General features: G+C 37.6%; 1 protein-coding gene across 3 annotated transcripts in view; it reads right to left on the reverse strand.

Annotated features, from left to right (window-relative positions):
- USP45 (ubiquitin specific peptidase 45) overlaps positions 1 to 24,742 on the reverse strand; it is a 48,902-nt gene that overhangs the window by 8,655 nt on the left and 15,505 nt on the right. For 2 of the 3 annotated variants that reach the window (XM_062489902.1, XM_062489900.1), the window contains exons 6-12: positions 18,783 to 18,928; positions 17,442 to 17,537; positions 15,235 to 15,365; positions 6,652 to 6,739; positions 3,213 to 3,294; positions 2,133 to 2,224; positions 105 to 161 (exon numbers count right to left, since the gene is read on the reverse strand). In XM_062489902.1, the coding sequence (XP_062345886.1) occupies positions 105 to 161; positions 2,133 to 2,224; positions 3,213 to 3,294; positions 6,652 to 6,739; positions 15,235 to 15,365; positions 17,442 to 17,537; positions 18,783 to 18,928 (692 nt within the window). Of the gene's footprint in view, positions 1 to 104; positions 162 to 2,132; positions 2,225 to 3,212; positions 3,295 to 6,651; positions 6,740 to 15,234; positions 15,366 to 17,441; positions 17,538 to 18,782; positions 18,929 to 24,742 lie in introns of those variants that run through there. The other variant, XM_062489903.1, reaches the window with a different exon arrangement.

Genomic DNA, 24,742 nt, shown 5'->3' on the forward strand with positions numbered 1-24,742 from the left:
CATTTTTAGGCTTGAAATCAAAGCTATGGATAAATATCTTCATAAGGCTACTAAAAACAATCCACTGGAAGCAACAGTTACTTAATATATATTCTGTTTCTTACCCTTTCCTCTATTATAGGAAGTGAAAGATCAATGAAAGGTTCTTTTACTGTCGAAATCTTGAAGAAAAAGAGAAAATGCACTTAAACACAAAGAACAGTATATGGGTTTAGTACATAGCTCCCTTTATTCAATCAATTTATTATCAAAAACTGTACAACAAGCCAATTACTTACAAGATGCATGAAACTACAATGAAGAACTTCCCACTAACATTTTAAAAAATTTATTAAGTTAGCTCTAATTTTCTTTCTAACACCACACAAAACTTCAGCATGTGGAGGCAAAGGGCAAGGCCATTCATCTGGGCATGAACTGACTTGAAGCAGTGTGGTGCTCACTTTCTCTGAGCTCCAGATGGATTTGCAAGTCACGTGGGCCTCTGTGGTACCATTTTGCAGAAAGCTACCTTTTAGAGTTTCCTGATTCTGGACACGTCTGCACAGGTGTTTGAGCTCATATGCAGCAAGGACTGGTTAATGACAATTAAGTGACAGGTTCTAACCTCGTGCACTCAGTTAAGATTAAGTTACTCTTACTGGTTACAGTCAAAAGCTTTGTTAGATTTTTTTACACCATATACTCATCGGTAAAATAAATAAAATTACAGGGGAAAAGGGATTTTAAAAAAAAAACAACCTATTTTTTTGTACTGAGGGTTCATTTTGCCATGAATAAGCTGGAAATATCTTGCAAAGCATACCTAAAGACAATTTCTTTCAGCACTTTCCATCTGCCTCTATCACTAAGTTCCTTAGGCTCTCTCCCTTGCTGTTCTCAAATCCCTTCCAAAACTGACTTATCTTACCTCTGAAAAGACTGTGAAAAACAAAACCTTAAAAAACAGAAGTAAAAATCACATTGCATATTTAAGTCACAGTCATGCCATCAATTGCTGTCACCATGTCCTTTCTCTTGTATTTGTGACCCCACCTTCCACTGCAATCTTATTTTTACCTGTTGTGCGAGGGACTTAGGAATGTTTAGGTTCCAGTAAAGCAATAAATGAGATCAAAAGCAGGCAGCTCTGGTTACTGACTGCCTGGTGAGCGATGCTTAAACGGGGGTTCCTCCATACTGTCAGCTTGCATGAACAAACATGTATCAAAAATATCTTGCCAGTGCAGGCAAAGGAAATGAATGCTAAACTCTTCCTCAAAGGGCTACAGCTACCATATTCCCAAGTCCTGTGCAAGCAGAATATATGAATCCAGCAAAAATAGATAAGACATGCAAAATACATACAACCTCTATTTTTTATATGGTCAAAGTTCTTCATTGGCACTAGTAGCACACTGAAGTAGCAATCTGCACATCACACACAGGGAAGTTTACCTGGTACTGCAGGACTGTGCTTAATTTTTCAGATTGATTAATTTACTTAATCTCTATAATACGAAATAGAATGTTTTAAACCAAACACAAATGTAACATTCAATTAGAAAAGTCATGCAATTAAGATTTTTCTCCATCAAACTTAAAAGAAAATTATAAGGATCATGGAAAGCAGTTATGATGGAATGTCAGTAATATTAATTATGAAAGGAATATACTGTTCATTCGGGTTATTACGTTAATTATAAAAAATACTTAAAAGAAAAAGAAGTAATTTTAGCATTTTCCCACTCATTCTAATTCAAAGTAAGTAATTTCCAATTTTCAGCTGTATCCCAGAAAAGCAGGCAGGAGGATTTATGTTTTAAATAGGTGTTTCAAAAAAATATCAAATAACACTGGTGTGTAACACACATGATTATAGAATTTGGAACCTCCAGCCTTAAGTCAGATATAAAATCAAGTCCAGTACTTGAATCCTTTTTGAATTCAAAGGATCCCTTTTCTTAGTTTGGGAGGATAATGCTTTAAAAGAAGGAATAAATAATTTCAAATGAGAAATTTTCAAAAAAGTCTTCTTTTTACAAACAAACAAAAAAGTATAAAATTGGAAACACAATTTTATACTTTCAAGACAATGTAATCAAAGCAGTATGTGATCTATTCCACATCAAACCAAATTCCAGAATACCTACATTTTCACATTCCTCACACATGACAGTGCTAGTCAATTCACCAACAAAGATCCTATCTATGAAGTTCATCTTCACACCCTCTCTTCCATATGCTGAAAAAACATTGCCTTTTTTAAATGTGAAAAATAACACATCCAATGCCACACTATAAGTACAACAAAATTCTTTTCAAGATAAATTATGAAAGCACAATTTTAAACATATTCAAAATGTTTTGAACACAATACAGTAACTAATCCATCATATACTGTGTTATCTCAACATTTAAAAATATTTTAGTGAGAAGGTTCCCTTTTATCTTTCCCCTTCCCATCTTCTGTAACAGAGTAACAATATTATATCTCTTTAGAAAAAGCTTTTTAAATCTCAGTTTTCTTTTGAATACATAATATTGCATTACCTTGATATAGACACTGGGATAAGCAGAGAAATTATCACCCTTTCTAAATGGTTTTTGCAACTTTAAAGATCTAAAATATGTAACAAAATCCTTTTCTAATACATTTTTATGCCTTAGCTTTTGCAGTTTGGGAAGGATGATTTACAAAACATCTTAATCATTAGGACTTTAATTAAAACAAAATCCGCCAAATTAGAACTACTGAATAAGCAAAAACATGCAAAAAAAACAACCAACCAACCAAACAAACAAAACCTCTTCTTTTGAAAAAAAACCCCCACCTTCTTTAGAAACAGCTGCCTATCTTGACTTTATAATTGGATTTAGAGTGCTTAAAGTACCAGTCAACTAACAGAAATCAGTTTTATTTATGGAAAGTGTCCTCTCTGAGTACAAAGTAATTATGACTATGTAACAAATATAGAGCAGGCTATTATAAAAAACAAAACTAAATTCTACCTATTATTAAGAGATGGATTAACACTGGGGAGCCTTTCTCCTGGATACAAAGATGCAAACCAGCACATGCTAAGCTCTCTACACTTTCGGTACACACTAGGCGGCACTAGAGTAACACAGAATGAAGTCCGGCCATTACAGCACCTCGCTGCTCGCAATAGGCAGTTCTGAAGATAATGGTATTTAAAGACTAGTGTAGTTTTCAATAAGGAGTTGCATACCTTTGACTTTTCTTCTAGTTTCTTCATCTGCTGTCTTAGTTGTTGGGTTATTGAATGCTTTTAAGATACCAGTTTGTATACGCTGGAAGTAAAAGAAAAATCAAGTATTTAAAGTGTAAACATTCTAAGAAATAGTCACATATGATTAGACTTTATCTTGTCTTATTTCCATAAAATAAACGTAATTTAATATTGTAAAACTACTGTTGTTATTTCCTATGTTAAAACTGCATGAGCTTAACTTTAGTATATAAACATCCAAAAATTTCCTTCCCTTAAAAGGGAACTATCATAGGGCATTTCAAAGGTTACCAAGAAAGTATGAGATTTTCAGTGAACTAATGCTATCCATTTCTCCCACTGCGAATGGACTTACACTGATTGATTAGGATACAAAATACTTGGAAGGTAGCTAGGAGTCTTTCAGTAGCCAAATTCAGTGACTGTGTTTAGGCAGTATTTTTATCACTTCTGTTTATTTTCTAACAGTGCCAATTCCAGAGGTATGTTAGAAAACCTTAGAAGAGAAAGAAAACTTAACGAATCCATGTAAATGTTATCAACATTTACTTAGAGAAAAGCCTAAAAACTACACTTCTGAAAGAAGGATCAGAAAAGCAAATTCATTGAGTTGTAGATGCCCCTCCAGACAGGGGGTGCTTCTCCCTGCTATTTCTCAACTGCCTGGAGGTGAAGAGACATATTCCTGGCAGCAGAACTGCATGGGCTGGTAGAAAAGCCCAACCTCTGACATGCTGCAGAGAGAAGCAGGAGGATGAATCAGGTCCACTGACTCTAGCTAGCATGCATGACCTGTGCTTTCCCTTTTCCTGGCAAATGTCCTGTCTCTCTGATCCACAAACTCTAGTAACATCTACAAGTCTCCTTTGTTGGTGTACGAATTTATAACTAAATTTATAATTAAATAATTATAATTTAAATAAATATTTATAATTTAATACTGAAGTCACACTTAGAGCAAAGTACCACTCTAAGAGACAAATGGTGATACCAAACCTTCTGCAAGCAACTCAAATCCTCTGTCCTGACAGGAAAAGATTAATAAATGGCTCTAGTTTCCAGGCAGCAAAGCACACTTCCAAGCCACATATCACTGTAGTGTGAGGATGACAGACAGTGTCAGAGGTTTGGTTTCCAGTTCAGACACCCATCAGACCAAGTCATACTCCGACCCTATGAGTATGTGACCTGGCTTGTGAATTAACTCCCGCTGCCTGGAGCTCAGCTTTGTTCATCTTAAAGCCAACAATATACTAAAAGGATTAATCAATAGGTAATTCATGAAGTTGAGCACCATAAATGGGTTTAGGGCCATAAGCAACCCTTTTGTTGGGATTAGCTCGTTGAACCATTTATTTAGGTCAAAGAAAGACATAGTCTTTGAATGGGCAGGGTGCTGTGGACAATGGCAGCAGACATTAATCAATTAGCAGCAGGGTTCAGCCACTTCAGGCCCGGTGTGAAACCATCTCCAGCCCACATTGCTGGAGATGGCAGACACTATGTCATCTTTATTGTTGAATGGCCAAGCTTTTAGTTTAAAAGTCCACTTGTGTATACTTTCTAACTTTCTTCCTCAGGAATATGAAAAAGTCAGCAAAGGTGTCAGATAGAAACACAAAACCACGAAGAAAAGACAGAAGTGTAACAAGATTTTTGGTTAGCTCCTATAACTAGCGCTATGTTATGTATTATATGTATTTCTCATCAAAACTAAAGGTTTAAAAACAACTAATCCTGACAGGGATAGGGAAGCAGGGATGGCTAGGCTCCTGCCTGTGCCCAGCAGGTTGCCATCTGCAGACCTGAAACATGGGATAATTTAAAAAAAAAAAAACAGAGGGAGGGAGAGGGAGAGAGCTTTTACTAGTACTGTCGGTGGCAGAGCACCCCGAGGTGATAAAGATGTGTTTGCAGCCATGTACCATTAGGACAGCAGTGGGATGTAATTGCAGGGCAGGGTGGCACCCATGTCTCTCTGCTTGGTGATGGAGTGGCAGAACTACTGCCCAAAAATCACTGTCAATTCTTACCATCTTCCATCACTCTTTTGAGGTAGCTGTCACTGCTCTCTAATAAGAAATTATTCAAAAGGCAAATGCTAATGCAGGTTATTGCAATGATGGCACATCCACTGGTGAAGTGGACAGCAGACTGACTTGAGAGAAAAGCATAAGCACCTCCTGGAGAAGCAACTTAGTTGTTCTAATAATCCTGCTTTCTGTGACTCCTCCTTTGTCAAGAAAACACAGTTCCCACCTTTTATTACAAGAAAATAAAAAAAAAAATCATAAAGTTTCCCTCTGCTGCAAAAATATAACAACAGTTTTCTAACTGACGTCGGCAGCTTCTGTTGTGTCCTGATGAAGACATCATTTTCTAAGCTGGAGTATCAAGGTTTAACTGTTTCTTCTTGAAGTTCAGTTCTGCTTATTATCAAGAATGCTGACAAGACCAATAGATATTAGTATTCTGTCAGGATGGGGATTTGTTCAGCTCTACTGTAGTGCCAGGAACAGCTTTACATCTTATCTGTGAGAGAGCTCAGGATCCTGACATTTATCAGGTTACTAAATGAAAAGGAAGAGGAAGTACTCTGGTCAGGACAAGATTTAAGGCCTCCCTTTACAGGAAGCCTAGAGAAGGCTATTTTTACCACAAAGTATCATCTGAGAAGAAGGGTCCAAGACTAAATCAGACAGATTAATCTGATATGGTCAAAATAGCAACCAAACAGTAGTCCCTTTCTTGCATGAACAATGCAGGAAGCACAAATAATGAAGGAAAAGAAACAATAAAACCTCACATAGGGACGTTTTCAATATAACATCCAGTTACATTGAATTCAATAAACTGCAATTTCAATAAACTGCTTCTGTACTTCACATACTTGGATGCAGATTTTAAGCAATGGAAAGCAGGACCTTATTGATAAAATAAGGAATTCTTCACACTTTCAAGAGACACAAGAAACTTTGCAGGATTTCCCCCAGCCCCAACTTTCAGTGAAAATTTTTGGTTAAAATTATGGGCAGGCCCACAGCTAACAACTGCTACTTTTTGTTCCAAAGCTTTAAAAATTCACTTTGTTAGCTAACACAGAGGTCCTACCTTTACTTTCTTGACATCTCAGATGTCCTTTTTTTCCTCCTTTTTTCTTTTTTTAAAGGCACACAACTTGGATTCCTTAAGTTATCATGTTCTGTTTACCATATTCCTACTAGTGAACTGAAACTCCGATTCCAACCAACTATTTTAACAAATCAACATGAACACAAATAAATATCTTTCCAAAAAAATATTTTTGTCAAGATAATGAAAATAGACACTCCTACTTCATTAAGTACATCTTTAAAACATGAAGAACATTGAAGCAATGACTAGTGATTCACTTTTAAAAGACACACAAAGATCTTACTTTTGTCTCCTCAATCCTGATTGCATCCAATAGATAGTGCAGAAGCTCCTGGCTGTCCTGCTGCTGGAACCCTTTAAATCGAGGAGCCCTATGAAAGAAACAGCAGAGAATTTAAAATTATCTTGGGAAATTCTTAACAAGACAACATCAAAACCAGACACTTGTTTGATGCTGGGGTATAAATAGGCACAATCCCTTCAGAACCTCGTTGGGTTTTAGGAAGCTCCTGGTGCAGCAGGCAATTTCGCCAACAAGGCTGCACTTTAACCAGGCATGCAGTTTGACTCTATGGAGTATGGCTTGACTAAAATATAGATTTGCCAGTAGAGTCTCATCCATTCCAGTAGCCCTTTCCTGACAGACTACACCAGTACTTCTGTATCACCAGACATTCCCAGTGTCATGGAAGAGAGAAAGATTAACCTCCTTTGTTATCTCACCCTTTTCTCAATTGAGGAGAAATCTCAAATGTGCATCAACAGTCCTTTTAGATCACCAGCAGCATCCGCATCACCCCCAGAAGCCAGAAGAGGGAAGACGTAATTTTCTGGCTATGCACCCCTTTACACTGGTGATATTTTAGGCAATTGCACAGGGGAGTTGCATCAGTTCTGAGACAGCCATTCAGTCGCATCAATCACTACTATTCAAAAACTGTTGAATTATTTTTTTACTATTCACAGCATCTAAATGTACTCTAAGCATCATATTTTCAGGTATAGATTACATAAAAAATAGAAAAAATAAACTTATGAGTACATGGATACATCCTTAAGGTGTTCTCCTTACCACAGCCAGAAGGCTTCTAATAAACAGTTTGAATCTTCAGGATCTTGCAACCCCAAATGAGTGACTAGTACTGACTATTAACACATCTCTATTCACATTAACTGTAACTGACCGGCCAAACTGTATCTGTCTTTCCAGGCAGGCTACCCTTTAGATTTTTAATTACAGTCTTGAATTACTTAATCTAAAATGAGATTCCACAGAATTACAAGGAGTTGGAAGAGACCATTGGAGGCATCCAAGCAAGGTCCCCTACAGCAAGTTACTCAGGATTGCAACGGGTAGGTTTCTGAATTTCCAGTAATGCCACCAAATGGCAGCTGTGACTCTTGAGGTGAGCACATGCAGGCCTAACCACGCACACCCCTTCCCAAACCTAGCACGGGGTAATTGGATTAGCACAGCTCAAACAGGAATTTTATCAAACTGGCAGAGCAGCCAGAAAAACCAACCGCTCCTCAATTTTATTAACCCCACACTGAACCAGTTTTCACTCTGAGCTGTGGACTGCATGCCATGGCTAGCCAGCTGCAAATACATATTGGAATTTCCTCTGGCACAGTGATCTCACTTGCCCAGCAAAGCTCTTCAGCTGTTCAGGGTTCTTGAAGGTTAGTGAGGCTTCCATCCCACTCACACACTAAAGCTGCTGAGATTTGCCTTAGGAGTTTGGGCTCAAGGACAGGAGAAAGGAGAAAATAAAGGTGATCAGAAAAGACCCCAGATGTGCAACATGCCTACAACAGTAAAATATAAAGTTGGGCAAGGTGTCAAGATGCCAGGTTAGGGCACAGCAGACATGGGCTACAGGCAGGATAGTGATACAGGGTCTCAGCTTTGAACTGCTCCCTGGAGGCACTTTGGGGTGTAAGTGGAGAAGGACTGAAGGTAACAACACAGATATCTAATAAGCTCAATGCCTAAAATTAAGTGGAACAAATCGGGACCTGCATATGCAAAGCAACATGTTCACATTTACAAATAAAATACTTTCACATTTGCACTTCATATCTAGTTTTTGAAACAAAGTTGACAATAACCCTAGTTAAAAATGATTTAATGGTGCTACTGTACTGTGAGGCTTACCATAAAATCTGGAATCAGTAGAGTAGGTGACTTTTTAAAGCATTCTTTTGAAAATGATTATTTTTTTTCATGAGCAAGGCAACTTCAAAAATTAATTTCAAAATTTAAAATATTAAATAATCTTAAAATTTAAATATTTTGTTTAATATTCCTAAAATGCCATATTTTCTTCTATTAAAATCCCATCTTTTATTTCTAATAAATTTGATTATAAATGACAAATACTTCCTGAAAAGCACCAAACTCTTATTTTGATTCTAATAAAACACCCAATATACATTAAAGTAATAAATAACATATGTAGCTGCATGCACATTTTCATGAACGCACAGTTGCTCTTTTCAATTTGCTAAAACAGTTTTCTCTCATTGAATGTCCATGAATATGAAAAAAAACAGATTACAAAATCAGTTCAATTTTGAGAAATCTGGTTAGTTAGCCACAGTACTATCATTAATTATAAGAAATTTCTTTGAAATCAATGAGTATATTCAGCCCATGTCCTCCAGTATAGGCACATTAATAGCTCCAATACAGCAAGAATACCTTCCATATACACGTGTTCTGGATCCTGGTACTAATAGGGATTTTATTACTTATTGGCAACAGAAGCAAGTCCTCTGCAAGAGACACTATAATAAAAGGGAAGAAAAATTAATAATTACTTGACAAAGGAGCAAGGAAAAACTCCATCACTGTTACAGGAGGGTTTTTTTCACTGCAGAGGCATCTCACAGAACTAAGTCCTCAATACAAGTTGGAAAAAAGCCCCACATGTACTTTTCGTTACTGCAGTGTAATCTCCCACTGATGTATACAAAAATCATTCCAGGTGAAAATTTACTAATTTGTATTTCAAAGTAAAATAATTTACCTGGATGTTCCACACAGTTTTATTAGCTTAAATTAGAGAAGTGGAAATTAACTCAGCCATGGAAGTTTTTTATTTTGGTTTGTTTTGGGGTTTTTTCCATTTTATTAGAACACAGTGCATTTACAAGTACAAGATTATTTAGGCTTCTCAGGGCCTGTACTAAATCTCTATGCATGATTTGAATGGAAACAATAGGATGATAGAATATAACAGCTACCATTTCAGAAGTGAAGTGGCAGGGAAAGTGACTTGGAGAGATTCCCCGTAAGGTTAAGTGATTTATTTGGACTGACAAATGATGCCATTGTTAACACTGCTTAAAATATATTTAATCTGTCATTCATGTACAAAGCATGCCATGTAATATTGCATATAATTCTAAGTATCTCATTTTTTTGGAAAACCATTTGAAATCAGCGCATTTGTTGGGGAGGGGGATGACCACAAGAGGAAACCAAAAAATAACAATAAAAAGAAAGGAGGGAATTTCACACCTCACAATGCATTTACTGGGAACTTCCTACACTCATAAACCAGTATGAGAGAAGAAAAAGGAATTAATCCATGCTGATACACAGAAATGTGACAACTAAAAGATGTGCGCTCTCGTCTCCTTGAAAACATGCTTCAAGCAATATCCTTGGCAAAAGTGGGGGACTTGGAGATGGTTGGTTGAGTTGACCACTCACAGATGTGCTGACATATGGAAGCCAGTGCCAATGCAATACAACCTGTTGTACAGTGTCAGCAGGATAATGACAGAACAGGTTGAACTCCTGCTAATGGCCATAAGTGGTGAAGGACAACTGTGACATCTTATCTATTCCCTCGTTGCTCATCTGGAGACCAGTTATAATTGATTGACTGTAGTTAAAGAAATACTTTTAATGATGATCTGCTTCCTAGAATGCTGTAATAAGAGAAACTATGTAGCAACATAATATTTCAAAGAAAAAAAACTAATATATTTAATTCTTATATTATATTAATTTGAGGGAAATTAAGCTATGCCTTAAACACAGACCTGGGATACAATTAAACTCATTCAATCATACTGCATAGAGCTGACATACTTTTACTGTCTCTAATAAAAATCATCTCCAAAACCATCCTTTCAAGAATTACTATCTTTGTGCAGAAGATAGCCTAATACCTTGGAAAACTTTAAAAATAACAGTAAGCACTTGGAAACAGAAAACAGAAGATACTATTTGATTTTTTTTCCATAAGGCAATATGCATAGGAATCCCTTAATGCATTACATACACTACAGAGTTCTGCTTGGTAGGAGGTTCTTGGGAGGAGCTCAACCAAGCATGGGCTTGCCTCCACATGTAAGTAACAGATAACACCAGGCACAACTGTACTATCTCAAGGGCCTGGACAGAGAGCAGTTAGCTCTTCTTTGGATGTACTCGCTGATCTTGTTTGCCTTTTTCATCTCACCTTCCTCCAAAAGGGAAAATGAGATACCTCTACTTCCTTGCAATGCACCAGATCTATTCTTTCTTCCCTTAAATCCCACTAAGATTTCCAACAGCACTCTGCTCTGACAGCAAGCATTTTTAGCCTATAAAATCTTAGAAATACTCCTTCTTTCCCCCTGGCTCTAAATATGTTGCCTTTCAGTTTCACAGACAGCTCCTCAAACTCTTATCAGGGCAATTAAAGAAGCACAGCTAATTTATAGTTTATTGTTCATTGTCTTCTCTTGCTGTCATGTCTTCTTTTCATGTTCTCTCCTCCCAGTATTCAAGTCCCTGTTGATATAAAGGCTTCCTATTTTTGTTACCCCTCCCTAAATTCTGGTTAACCCAAATGGAGAATACACTGCCAAGGTACCTAATAAAATTACTGGTTTTCTTCTTCATTTTATCTATAAGCTCTGCTTACATAGCTCACCAACAGCACACACTAAAAATATTTGTATTCTCCAAAATAGTACACAGGTCTCCCTCCTGAGCAGAAGGTGAACATAAAGCTCAGGAACACCTGCAGATGATTGCTATCAACACACACTTTTACATGCAATTTGTCTACTTTGCGCTCATACACATGTTCTTCCTAAAATTATGAAAACTCTGACAAAGTTTGCTGAAAAGAAAAAAAAAAGACATGCAATCTCTCAGCTGCTGCTGCCCAAAAAAGCTGTAATCTCCTCTGTCAGAGCTCCTCAACACGAGGCAGCACCACCAGCAAGGCACAGGGAGGCATGACAAGGACACAGAATGATTTGTAACAACTAGTCAAGGAAACATTAACTGTGTGTTCCGCTGCTATTATACTTAAATGGTAAAAGTCAAATGGGAACAATAAGCACACAAAAAATCTTTTCTAAAAAGATATTTTTCCTCAAGCAGTATTATTTCAAAAGAAAAGGCTCAAAAAGGCTTTCTAATTAATGAGAAAAAATCCTGTTTCCTTTATCTCTTATATCTTGCATAACATTACCGTAGTTTTCCTTAGCATTTCCTCTCAGAAGTGATAAATGTGGAATTGTTTAGGTTTTCCCTCCGAAACAGTCCTAACCACACATGACCTCCATTCTGCCAGTCCCACCTCTGCCTTCAGTTCTACTTTCTGCACATGAGAAGGAAGGATGATTAATACTCTTTGGAGAAGGAAGTCCTACGTAGATTTTGTTAACACCAATAAAATATTTGTTAGGGAAATATTTTTTCCTGTAAGGCAACGTAGCAATAAAACACCTCTATTAATAGTTATTTGATGGAGGTTTGAAGTAGCTAAATTCTGTAACTCCCTTTTGGACTCATCACTGACATGCGGCAACATTTACTTGCTACACAAAACTAAGCTTTCTCCCACCAATAAAATTGTTCAATCATAACAAATAAAGGAAATAAAATTTATGTCCTCTTAATACATCAGTGTTGCATTAGTCACTAAGTCTCCAGATAAGTCAGAAGTCTGCAGTCCTGATATTCAGCATAGTGGAAAACCAACAGAAGGGCCCCGTAGCTATGCTCACAATCTGTCCTCACAAAACATCTGACAGCTGCAACACTAACAAAATTAACAGTGGATGAGTTAGTACCAGACGCTAAACAGTTGCTATAGAAAGACTCATCCACTTCTTTTCTTCTTTTCCCCTTCTCCAACCTGGCTACTCCACCACTTGATAAAATTAACACTATCATTTTTTTCTTCTATGATTTAATTAAAAAAAAAAGCACCACTAATGTCCTTTCATACACAAGATTATGAACTTCACACCATGATCTCCTCAGACTCTCAAAGAAGCAGTCTGCAGTGGAAAATTACTGTGTTCCCTGAGTTCTACTGCTTTTGAGCAGTGAACGTGTAGGTTTTGGGATCCCACTCAGAGAGATGCCAGAGCTGCAGCTGAACAAGGCAGTGTCTGCAATCTTTTCTATCCTATACTATCTGTACAATCTCCTTCATAAATTATTTACTGAAGAAAGGTATGGCGATATACTGTATACTTGCACTGAGACAGCAGGATCTGTGATGGGGAAAGAATTATTAAAAAAAAAAAAAAAAGAGGTTTCAACTGGAGTCAGAAAACTTCTATGTAACATATATAAACCCAAAACATTACTATCGGAACAGTAATGTCCTTCTCCCCGGTAGCTGTGTCAGTGAGTTCTTCCTTTTATACATTCATCCTGTCATCTTTTCAGGAAACTTGTTTGCACTTTGCTTGTTGAATAAAAAGAGTTTGTGCTAATGTAATATGAAGACCACAAGTAGTGCCTGCCTCTAGGATTACTTCATTAACATGACCTCTTGGCAGCATTCAAGAAGCAGTTTTACAGAGAATGCTGCAGTAACACAGACTTCTTCCTAGCTGGAACTCCTGCAAACTTGCCCAGCTCTTTCTTGCATTTCAACTTCGATAAAAAATAGAAAGCCAACTTTAAACAAAAGAAAGAAAAAGGCATAGTAAAAACGGCATGACAGAACACTTCATTGATACTGTTAAAGCTAATAAATAATAAATGTATTCAGTTTGCAAAGATAGAGTTCCCATTCTCCTACTTTTACCACTGCACACTGCTGAATTTTCTGAAACCCTCCCTTTCTTGCTTATGTCACCAAAAATGAGAAAACAATCCAAAGACCAAAACCTTCTGTCATACCTGTCCAGCCCCTTGCTGTCCCTGAACATCTAACTTCTCACTAACAGGATGTGGCTGACACTTTTGTTACTGATAGTAGAACTAGTAAAGGATTTGTATCTAAGTGGTGTTCTGAAAAGATAACAAAAGTAAGAAGTAGGGATGAAGGCAAGAGATGGAAGGAGCTGGCAGATTTTTGTCTAAACAGCAAAAGTCTGCTGGCCACATTAAAATGCTTCAATTTTAGCTGCTAGTTAAAGTGCATGCACATCTTAATGATCAAAGGACAACAACAAAAGAACATCTAGATAGCTGAGATTTAATAGTGACATCACTTGATGACTACACAAACACACAGAGCAGATACAAAATACCAGACACTTCTTAAAATACTATGCCATCTGAAATGCACTGCATTGTCATTATTTCACAATGAATTTGCTAAGGTGGGCTTCAAAACATGTTCTACATATTTTTTCTCTTCAATCCTTAATACTTTATGGGAAAAAGCTGCTATTGTTATTTAATAATTTTCCTTCAATTTCTCAGCCAAATTTAATTCTTACACTCACATTTTTTGAGACATCCTCAAAACACAAGGAGTGAGAAAACAATACCATTTTCTTCCCTATATATTTTTCTTAGATTATGCTAAACAAAGAACACTGCTGTTTGACTCAAAAATGCTGTAATGTAACTTTACACACATTTCCTTTTACAGCTCAGAAGAATCAAAAGGAAGGCAAGTACAATAGAGAAAAAAAAATAATATTGTATTTCTGAAGCTGAATTTTGAGAACAAAGAAAAGGCAATGACTTATTTCTTTACAGAATTAAATTGTCCCTGCTCTATTCTAAAAGCTTTTGTTTCTTTCTACCACATGTTAAATCCATTCCTGCTCAGTAAGGTTGTCCTGGAACTCCATGGTAAGAGGCTGCAACTTTCCTCCTAACTCTCATGCTGCAGAATGCTCAAAGTTCCATGCAATAAATTATCATGCAACATTATTCTTTTTTAAATATGAGATTCATGTATAGCATCCTCCAGTTACTCTGCTTCTACAGATTCTGTTACTACTAAGTCAATATTTAAATATTTGTATCAACTTTTAAGTAGGTCTTCTACAGGTGTTTTAAAAAGCAAGATTGTTTGCATCATAATTGAAAGTACCTACAAAGCACCACTGTAAACATTTTCCACACCAAGAAACAGGAGTTTCTTTAGGGCTTGTAAGCTCTTTGCAATCTGGAGCCATATGCCATTTCCGTACTGCTTCAAGTCCTTACTTGTTAGACCCTTTTTAATTTTGAATTGATGCCAAGGTTAGACATCATAGCAGAGGCTCTCCATTTAAAATCTTACTCTCTTTTACAAAACACCTACATACACTTTACAGTCTTAGCACAGCTTTATGCTAACAAACAACAAATCCTGGAAGACAGTCATAGTTTCTTCAGTTTTACCATGCCCTCTTCTGCCCCTTCACACTCAGTTTGAAGTCCACTGAATGTCCATGGTTATGAACTGCACCACACATTACAGGAAGAGCAGGTACAACTGTGGTGTGCAACAAGGAGTCCTTCAACTTTAAAACATGAAGAAGCTGTTTTCTGGACTGCCTGGTAAAAATCTAACAGCTTCTTCAGAAAGGACAACAGACATTGCACACTTAGAAACACATCACTGGAAATTAAGAAATAAGTGAAAGATGAGCTTGAGGACACAATACATACTTTTGACAAAGCTGGCTGAACAGCACTTTGGGAGACAGAGGACCTTTTCCAGCCTCCCTCATGCTGTGAAGGAATAAGAACATTGCTGAAGTCAAAGGTCCTGGACTGGACAGGCTTACCACCAAAGGATCCTTCAAAAACAAAAGTAAATTACACATCAGATTTCAAAAGTAATGACACAAGACTTCTTCCAAGTTACTAGATACATGATAAAGAGCAATGTAACTTTCAGTCTTAAGTGTTTTTCTGAGTGCTTTCTTTAAAATGTTGATGTCACCCATTTGATTGAAATAATTTAAGAGAAGGCTTATTATTTAACAATAATAGTTGTAAAACCAAACAATTCTTGGTGGCAACCAATAGCTTTGAAAACAGGCATGTCAATGAGCCAGTCTGGCTCTCTTGAAGACGGCCAACTTTTGTATTACCTGCTTTACTCTTACCCCCACATGCACCAAAATTCATCTGGAGAGACAACCCAGGTGACCAGCTCCACGGGCGAGTGTAAGATTGTGCTCAGTGGCTCTCTGCTACCCAACTTTAGGAATGGGGTGTCCAGCTTCTCTGATCTGTGAGCTACACTCTGAAACTTTCACACATCTAACAGCCAGAGAAACACACTCTGTTCCTCCACAAACCAGGTGCTGTGAAGGTACCAGCAGTGGTTCACAGCAAGAGTTGATGGCAGATCCCACATGTCCCCTGTGGCACTGGGAGACAGGCACAGGGTGCATCCTGCACAGCCCCTCTTAGTATGACATTCACCCTACCCAGCTTCTGGGTCTGGAAGGATCCAGTCAGCAGCCAATCAAGCCAATTTTGAAGAAGAAGACAGTCCTGGCACTGCTTACACACCACACATCACAATGACCACAGACCACCAGCTCTCCCTAATGCTCCAAGGTTCGTAGGTGCCCACAGTGCTCCCTACTAGCTGACCTGACTCTCAGAAAAACAGATCACAGGTGCCAGATACACACTTGGAGAGGGTGCCTCATCCAGAAAGCAAATCCACAACAAAATATAAGCGCTATGGATATACACGAAGTATTTGCTTTACATGCACCATCAAAAGGTGGGAAAAGGCCCCTTACCAAGCAAGAAGCTGCAGGTTTCCACTAATAATCAGACTACTGTAGCCCTCTTATTCTGCACAGGCATACAATGACCAGAAAACAACCCTTATTTAGAGAAGACCTTACTTACATTGTAAGCATTGTCATGAAACAAAAAATACATCTTTCAACCTCATGGCTGGGCAAGTTACACATCAAGCATAAGCCAACACCCCACTGGCTTGCTAAGCCTTCAGGCAAAAATAAGCTCCTCTGTTGTGGCTCAGGATAACTTTGTGAAACATGTTGCTGCTCAGAACTGCCACTGGAGGAAATAAAGACAGCAATGCAGTGAATTTCACACTATTCTCGCCTGGAGAAGCTATGAACATCACCTACAGCAACACAGTGAAATCGCTGTCATTTCAGAGGTATCTGAAGCAGAATACCACTCCTCTACCCTCACTGCCACCAGAAAGTTCACAGCAAACAGCAGGGGAAAAAAAAGGAAAAAAATAAAAAAAATCCACTGGAAACTGTTTGCTTCAGCTAGCAGAGGGAAAGGGGTATTATCTTTATCGCCAAAAACATATAATGAAACCCCAAGTCTCTAAGGCATGACTGGAACAACAGGATATTATTATTCTTTGGATAATAGCCACAGGAGACACTTTCCCATATGCCTGCAATGAGCCTGAGGACAAGAAATTTGTACCTCACTGAAATTTTGCTTCTCTTATTTTAATCCCCTGGCCTGTGAAGCATGTAATAAACTTTGCAGGCCTTATCAATGGGGCTGGAATAAAATATTTCAGATGCTTTCTAGAGACAAATAGACTATTTCCTGTATCATATGTTCATAGTGAAGAAATTAAATGGCAAATGAAGATAAACCAGCTGCTCTTTCTTAAGGTAAGGCATTATTTGATGCTTCAGTATCACAAAATGTGAAAGCAACTAATTCTTCCTCCTTCTCCAGGGCAGAGTAATCATTTTTATAAAATACATCAGTTCACAGGTAACATAAGTCTGCTAAACAATTAAAATGTGAAAGAAATGGGAGAGTAACAGTGTGCCTTTAATGGAGATGTTATCTGTCTTCCAGCTTCTTCCCACATTTTCCCAAATTTGTATTTCTCAGTGCATACTTACCAACTGAGAATCTGAAGTATGACAGATTTTTAACTTTGTTCCTTTCTCCTTTATCTCATACATCAGTTCATTTAGTACATGAGTCTGTGCCAAGTTCTTAAAGAAAAAAAAAAAGTGAGAAACATGCTGATCATTCAATTACACAGTTTCTTTAGTTATATATTCTAGATTCAGGGGTACACCAAAACAGATATACTTCATAATGTGTAACTGAGATTTAGATCTGAACACTAGGAAAGAGCACTAAAAAAAAAAAAAACTTACTCATCTGACTGTTTCAAAAATTGTATTTATGTATTTTTTTCTGTAATTTCAAAATACTTCACTAGTAATAAATTTGTTATTTATGTTGAATAACAAGATTCATTAATTTATTTTTTTTTAGGATGAGGGCATTATTATCAGAAACCATCTACCTCTTTTAAACTCTGCAGTCCCTCTCATCATGCCCCGTGAAGCACAAAGGCTTTGGCACAATGAAAAGTATTACCTCTCTGAATTTAGGATAGAAACCAACTCAACACATCTCAGCTGTGTTTTTCTTTTTTATCGACTTTGACAGCAGATCACTTAGGTTTCTACAATGCCCTAAGTATGGACAGATAACAATTTGCAGTTTTAGTATCTGTCTGATGAGTTTTATAATCAACATCATAAGCACAAGGTGAGGTCTGCCAGTGCAAAACACCTTTGTAGTAGTTTTATTTCACTTGTTCACTCCTGTCTGCAGACATAGAGAGGTCTCTGCTCAGCTGACAACAGGATGGTGCAATACAAAACTCACTAAGGCTGCTGCTTTTTTTGAGGATGTTGGATTGGTTGTACACTAAATATCAAGAGATGTGCATTAGTGTAGCTCATTCCTCTTACTCTAGTCAGGAAAAAAAAACATCATTGATAAAACTAATTTTATAACTGCATCTATTGTAGGGGTTTAAAATCATCCTAATGAATAGTGCAGACACATTATGTACACAGCCCCACTGTTCACATCACCAGTATGGTAGGTACCCTGCATTACTCATGACCGATAATGTTGAACTTCAAATAAAACCATATGCTACAGTACAACCCACACACATATCCAGTGTGTGAAACACTTGGCATTTCCACTTGTTTCATTACTGTGCAAAATGCTACTGATCCAGGCATTCTTTTTTTTTATTATTTTAACAGGAAACACTCCTTGGACAGCAAGGAGTAAAAAGAATTTGAAAAGAACTTTCAGAAAGCAGAATGAAGACTCGTAATACTCAAAATCTTTTCAGAAGTCCATAGATTATACAGACTTAGTATTTCAAAAATCTGTTAAGAGAAAGTGATATGATCTTTCCATCTTACCTGCATGACAGCATTAAAAAAGCAGGTATTTCCTAAATTATTTATTCCTTTAACTGGAACTGATCCACCATTACCAGAGCTTTTTCCTTTCAGTATTTCGCTTGTTTCACTGCTCTCTTCACGAAGACGTATGATTTTTGATGAACCTATAATTAAATTATAGATAAATATGACCACACAACTCCATAGTTTATTCAATTAAATCCTCCCATGATTATTAATTTCAACATATGTGGAAGATATCTTGACAATACTCTAAAGCTGCTGTATGCAGTCTTAAAAACACCAAAAACCAAAAAAAACCCAGACATCAACACAGATAAAGCCCTGGGAGTAAAAAACTGCCTTCAACAACTACATATACCCAGCAAAATCTTCCATAATAATCATACTGTCCTAGAAGACTGTAACTTCCACAATTACACAAGCAATAAATAAAGTAAAATGAGTTAGTTTGGTAACAATAGGCAGCTGAGATATATGTTCATTAGACACATCAGAAACACCACCTAAAGGCTGCTTTTTGGTGCATTTTTAAGGAGGTAGCCCAAAGTTACCAGTGAACGCTGCAAGACTTTATCAACTATAGTGTTCCATTCCAACTGCCTTGTCAACAGCCTGATTGGACTCATTATCCTTACATTTGCTCCTCAGCTCACCTCCCTTTGTCACAGCCTGAGGAATTATTAATGTAATCCACATACAAACAGTGCTAGTGTTTTAATTTCAAGTAACAAAAAACTGATAAAACTATGCTATAACATCCACATAATTCCCTGTTTCCCTTATTATTTAAATAGATGAGGGGCAGCAAAGTTAGACAGTCATTAACTTATAGCCTAGAGGTAATGGAAAGACTTGAGATAACAATATTTAGCCTTGAATTCTACTAGCAACTTTCATATTGTCATGGTTGCAGGACTAAATGTGAACATTACTGACATCTGCAGTGTCTTAAATATTGATTAACAATGCACGTCAATGTAAACGAGTTATGGACTTAATAGATGCCAAGAACTGTGATGCTACAATCTCTTTCTTGACATATGAATTCATGTATTTGTTCTAATGAGTTTCACATTGAAGTCTCATTAAAGTGTTCTTGAGAAATAACTAACAAACCTATTTACGTTAATGAAATTCTCATGCCAAAAGGTTCTTCTATGTACACTCCTAAATACCTTCTTGATTATAAAATGAAAAAAAATAATTAAATAAGTAAGAAGTCATTAAAATATCTATTGTATCTGGCAACAAGGCTCTGACACAGTCTGCCTGCACCATACAGTGCCATCAAGGCACAATTATTGCTCTTCCAAACTGTATCAGAGTTTTTCAAAACAGAGTTAGAGGTGCTTTGCTGTTTAAAAACACTTTTAAATGTTCTTCTTAACAGTGCTTACACAGCTTTAAATTACTCTCCTTTCCACTCAAGTGGAAAATTAAGACAGTACAAGGGCAAAGTAAAAGACGGAGCTCTCCTTGAAAAAGCAAAGTGGTTTTGAATATAACAAACAAGCAAGCTGCTCATACCCTAAAACAGTCACTGTTTTATGGGCTAAATGAAGCAACACCTTTTAACTGGCATGCTTAGAAGGGCAATGCTACGGTGTCCAAGGCTCATCCATCCACAGAGCTCCAGAACAACCACAGCATGGGAATGGGAGCTCCAAGTATCTGCAATTCAAAGGCACTGCTCTCTCTTAGAAGTTTAATAATGTAACTGGAGATGTTTTCCACTCAGGAGGTGGGCCATCCTGAGTAGTGCTGGGGAAAAGAGATGGTTAAAAAGAGAAAAAGAAAAAAAAAAAGAAAAAAAAATCCAAAATTGTGGAAATAATTTGTGTATTAGTATACCACAGTTGTTGCATTTATCCATCGGCATTCAAAAACATCTGGGACAGCATCTTAAAGTAAACAATGTTCACAGGGCCATCTGGACAAAACTGCAGGCAAAAATTAAAGCATAAGCATATGGAAAAGCAGATTTTTCTCTTCCCTTTAGCAGTACAGGATGACAAATGTCAAACCTAGATCTGTCCACGCTTCACTGTGCTATGCTTTGCAGCACCACCTGGCTCTCCTTGCACAGCCACCAAATATGGACAGCACTGCCACAGCGGACCATATCTGCAGGGCAAACTCAATAAAAGCATTTCACTTCATGGTTAAATGGCAGCTTCACACAAGTAGCAAGGTTCCATTTGCTGAACCTTACATATAAATTATTTCAGGGAGGGAAAACAAAGCTGAAGCATCCAGCTTTGTGATAAGAGCTGGATGAATACTCAATTACAAAACACAATCAATGAGAACCAGACATCCGATTGCCATAAAGCTGGATAATTAGCATAGGGATAAGGAGAAATAGTAGGAAATCGGAAAAATGCTTGGATGTTCGTATCAAAGTTAGGAACCTCCTTTCATTCAGAAGGTTTTACTTATTGCCTCTTGATGTTTTAATAATTTTTAAAACTCAATCCACATGACATATGTTTTTTGGATCTGTGAAGAAGTCCTGACAGAAAAGTGTTGTTTTGCCATTACAAACATTACCTGCTGCCTTGCTTATAACACACAGATATTTTTAAGTACATATACAGAGCCAGAGGAGGGACAGCAGTTTTTAATTTAGCTCTGCTCAATGTCCCCGACTCACTGATAAATGACAGACAGGCCTGAAGGTGAATGTTAACTTGACATGTGAAGAGTTGGTCAGTCTTAATAGAACATGCTGGTAATGACTAATACTTCTACAGATTGAGGCTGGAGGGTCCTTCTGCAAGATTAACCCAAGGCTACAAGCATGTTATTAATCACAAAGCTAATATGTAATTTTTTAAAGTGAATTTGCACTGAACAACTGTTTCATGGACCCTTGCCGACTCAATCTTGCAATCCTGTAATTTAACAGGCGTGCTGTTGGGTATGAAAAGTGACTTTTAAGCCAGAATATACACAAGGATCCCAGCTGAAGGATTCCATCAAAATGGCTGTCATCTGCTGATGTCCACAAAGACCTTCAGCTCCCAGCCTAACAGAATAAAAGAAGTAGTCCAAATCATTCATCCCCATACAGTAATATTTGGTATAAAGGACCTTGTTTACATTAATGAGAGCAAGATGGGTGAAAAGCACAGAGGTAGTTAAATTCAGACAGATTTCTGTCATTAGTTAATTCATCTTTTAGAGAATTGACATGGTGACCCTTAAGCTCTCTGCCTTTCTCAGGTGGTGTGGACATCAGCCCTAGGCAGGCCTGTCCATCCACAGCAGGGACAGAGTATCCCACCGTGCTTGGGACTCACATTCAGACCATGCCCCTCTGTCAGACTCTTCCTGCAGTTTTACTGCAGAGATGACCTTTCTGAAGCAGCCATACAAGGAAAACTCTCACCTAAGCTGTGCCTTGATCACCAGAACCTTCTCTTCCTTTGACAAAGCGTATCTGGCTACAGAGACACTCTACTTGAGCACTCTGCCAAAACCCACTGCCTAGCACTCCATCCAGACCATCCCACCCTACTGACCACCTCTCCATAGGCACCTGGTCAGTACCCACCTCTGGTCCCACCATGATATCCATCTCCAACTCTCAGACAGTTGCTTCTGCACATAGATACAGCCTCACGCTTGGCAAAGCTTCCCAACACCACCCTGCTCTCCCCCATGCTAGAAAGCCCCCTTCCCACCACAGCCCTGGGAAGAAGGGCAGCAGAAGCTGCTACTCTGCTTCAGCTCTTGCCTGCAAAGCATGCTTTTCTTGCTGCTCTTTTCTTCAGCATTTCTTGTGCCTGCTCCGCTCACCTGTGCTCCTGTCCCATAAGCTCTCCAGAGGGAGGGAACTCTCCTTTGTCCCACAGCTGCTCAGCACCAGCCTCGTGGGCAGTGACTGAGATTCCTAAGCCAAACCTTACCATAGACAAGGATTTATTCCACAAAGCAGAGCCACTTACTGCACCAGGTGTACAAACACACATGGTGCCAACACTTCCCCTTGCAAAAGGAAACTTATTGTGAGCTCCCTATGAATTTGTTCTGCCATCATTTCAAACATTTTCAGCACACATGGACTTCTGTACCGCCTTTGCTGAAAGTGAGCTGTATCTGGGGGTGCAGATGGTGTGCAAGCAAGATGATAAATGACATCGAATTTTTTTTTCAGCCAGGGGAGTAAGCACTTTTGCTTATCTTTTCAGTGCAACTTTTTTAATTAAAAATAAGGGTTCCAGGAATATGCACTTTTATTCCAAGGTCAAGCCTTTTCTATTGAATACAATTCTGGTACTTCAGCTGAAGGTTTTCACAGTAAAAGCAAGGTTAATAGACTGCCTGTCTTTTACCAAGTTCTCATCATGCTGTACTATGAAATGCTACTAAATTGTCTGTCACTCCTGTTTTTTATCTAAAACATCTAATTTTTTTTTCAACACTGTACAATAATGAGAATCCAACCTTTAGTAAAACAGCCTGGTTCTCTTCTGAAATAGTCACCAGTTTTACATTTTAAAAGCCCAGTTTCTCTGGGCTTTTACAACCCAACCCTACCCTCTCTCTTTTACAACCCTACCAATTCGAAGATTATAAACTAATTTTAGGATTTTAAAATAATTTTATTAGTTTTATTTCTCTGAATCTTGTCACAATGTTATAAACTAGAAAAGACATCTGCACAGTATAGAAGAGCAACCTATTCAAGGACTGCTTTTGGTCCTCTGTGTTTAGATGACTTGTGTTACACCTCACAAGAAAATAAGTACATGGACAGGAAAAGTAAGAGTCCGTGGTTAAAAATGACAGAATGCCTAAAAAAATTTTTGTCAATGACGCAGTTTTCATTCCTTTGCAAGGAACTTACTAGCAAGTAAGCAAATTTGAAAGAAAATTTCCACCCAAAAACAAAAGTCTTTTGCCAAAGTGTATTTCAGATTCAGAGAATCAACATAATCTGTTTTCTTTTGATAGTTAATTTTAAGTAGATCAAATGGTGTTTTATGATTCCAAACTACATGTAGTAAAAGTCACTTAAGAAAGAATATAATTTTTTTCAATATAATCCTTTGTCAACTGCTAATATCCACAGCAGAATGACAATCTGCAAAGTTATCATCACACTACCTGTATTTCCATACAAGTCTGCAACTCTCACATGTGCTGTAAAATGGTATCTATTTTATACATCAGTTACAACCATCAAAACAAAAATCAAGTTTTTAACTTTCACTTATTGGCAAATCCAGGCAGCTGAACTTACTAGCAAAACCTCACTCCTCTGCTTGCCCCTCCCAACAAGAAATTTAACTACAGAGTTCAGGAATATATCTTCTTCCTTCTCATTCTATTGCCACACAAACCAATTTAATTAACTGCTCTAAAAAAGTATGCAATCTTACTTTTCCACCAACATATCATTTGGTTTTTGCAAAGGAAAATACGCATAAGATTCACTTTTAAGTCTGCAAAACAATTTGTTTTCTCCAGTAAATGAGCAGACACAGATTGCAATGTCTCAGCATGGTTCCTGTGTACTACATGTGCATTATGTCCATGTGAAGCTCACAAGTGTGCCACATGGACAATACTGCACCTGCCTTTCTGTGGAAATCATCATGGCCTGCTAACCTTCTCCACAAAACAAATTTCTGGGTGGTACACCCTAGAAAGCAATCTTGCTTTTTTCTTCCAGCTTGTGCCCAACATGACCTCTTAACCAAACAGACTCCTCTAAAAAAAAAGGGGGGAAAAAAAAGAAAAGAGCAGGCATTGCTGGGTACAACAAACCATAGGATCAGATGTGAAAATCACACAGCTGCAAGCATTCTTTTGGGAACCCAGCACTGGGATTTATCTCAATCGCTTAATGTAATTACAAAAGTCAGTCATGTAGTAGTAATGTAATTTGCACATTTTTACAGCTGAAGTGAAGTTGAATCTTTATGAGAGGCCGAATAAAATGCAGG

The sequence above is a fragment of the Cinclus cinclus genome, chromosome 3 (assembly GCF_963662255.1).
Source record: "Cinclus cinclus chromosome 3, bCinCin1.1, whole genome shotgun sequence".
In the NCBI taxonomy this organism is placed as follows: Eukaryota; Metazoa; Chordata; class Aves; order Passeriformes; family Cinclidae; genus Cinclus; species Cinclus cinclus.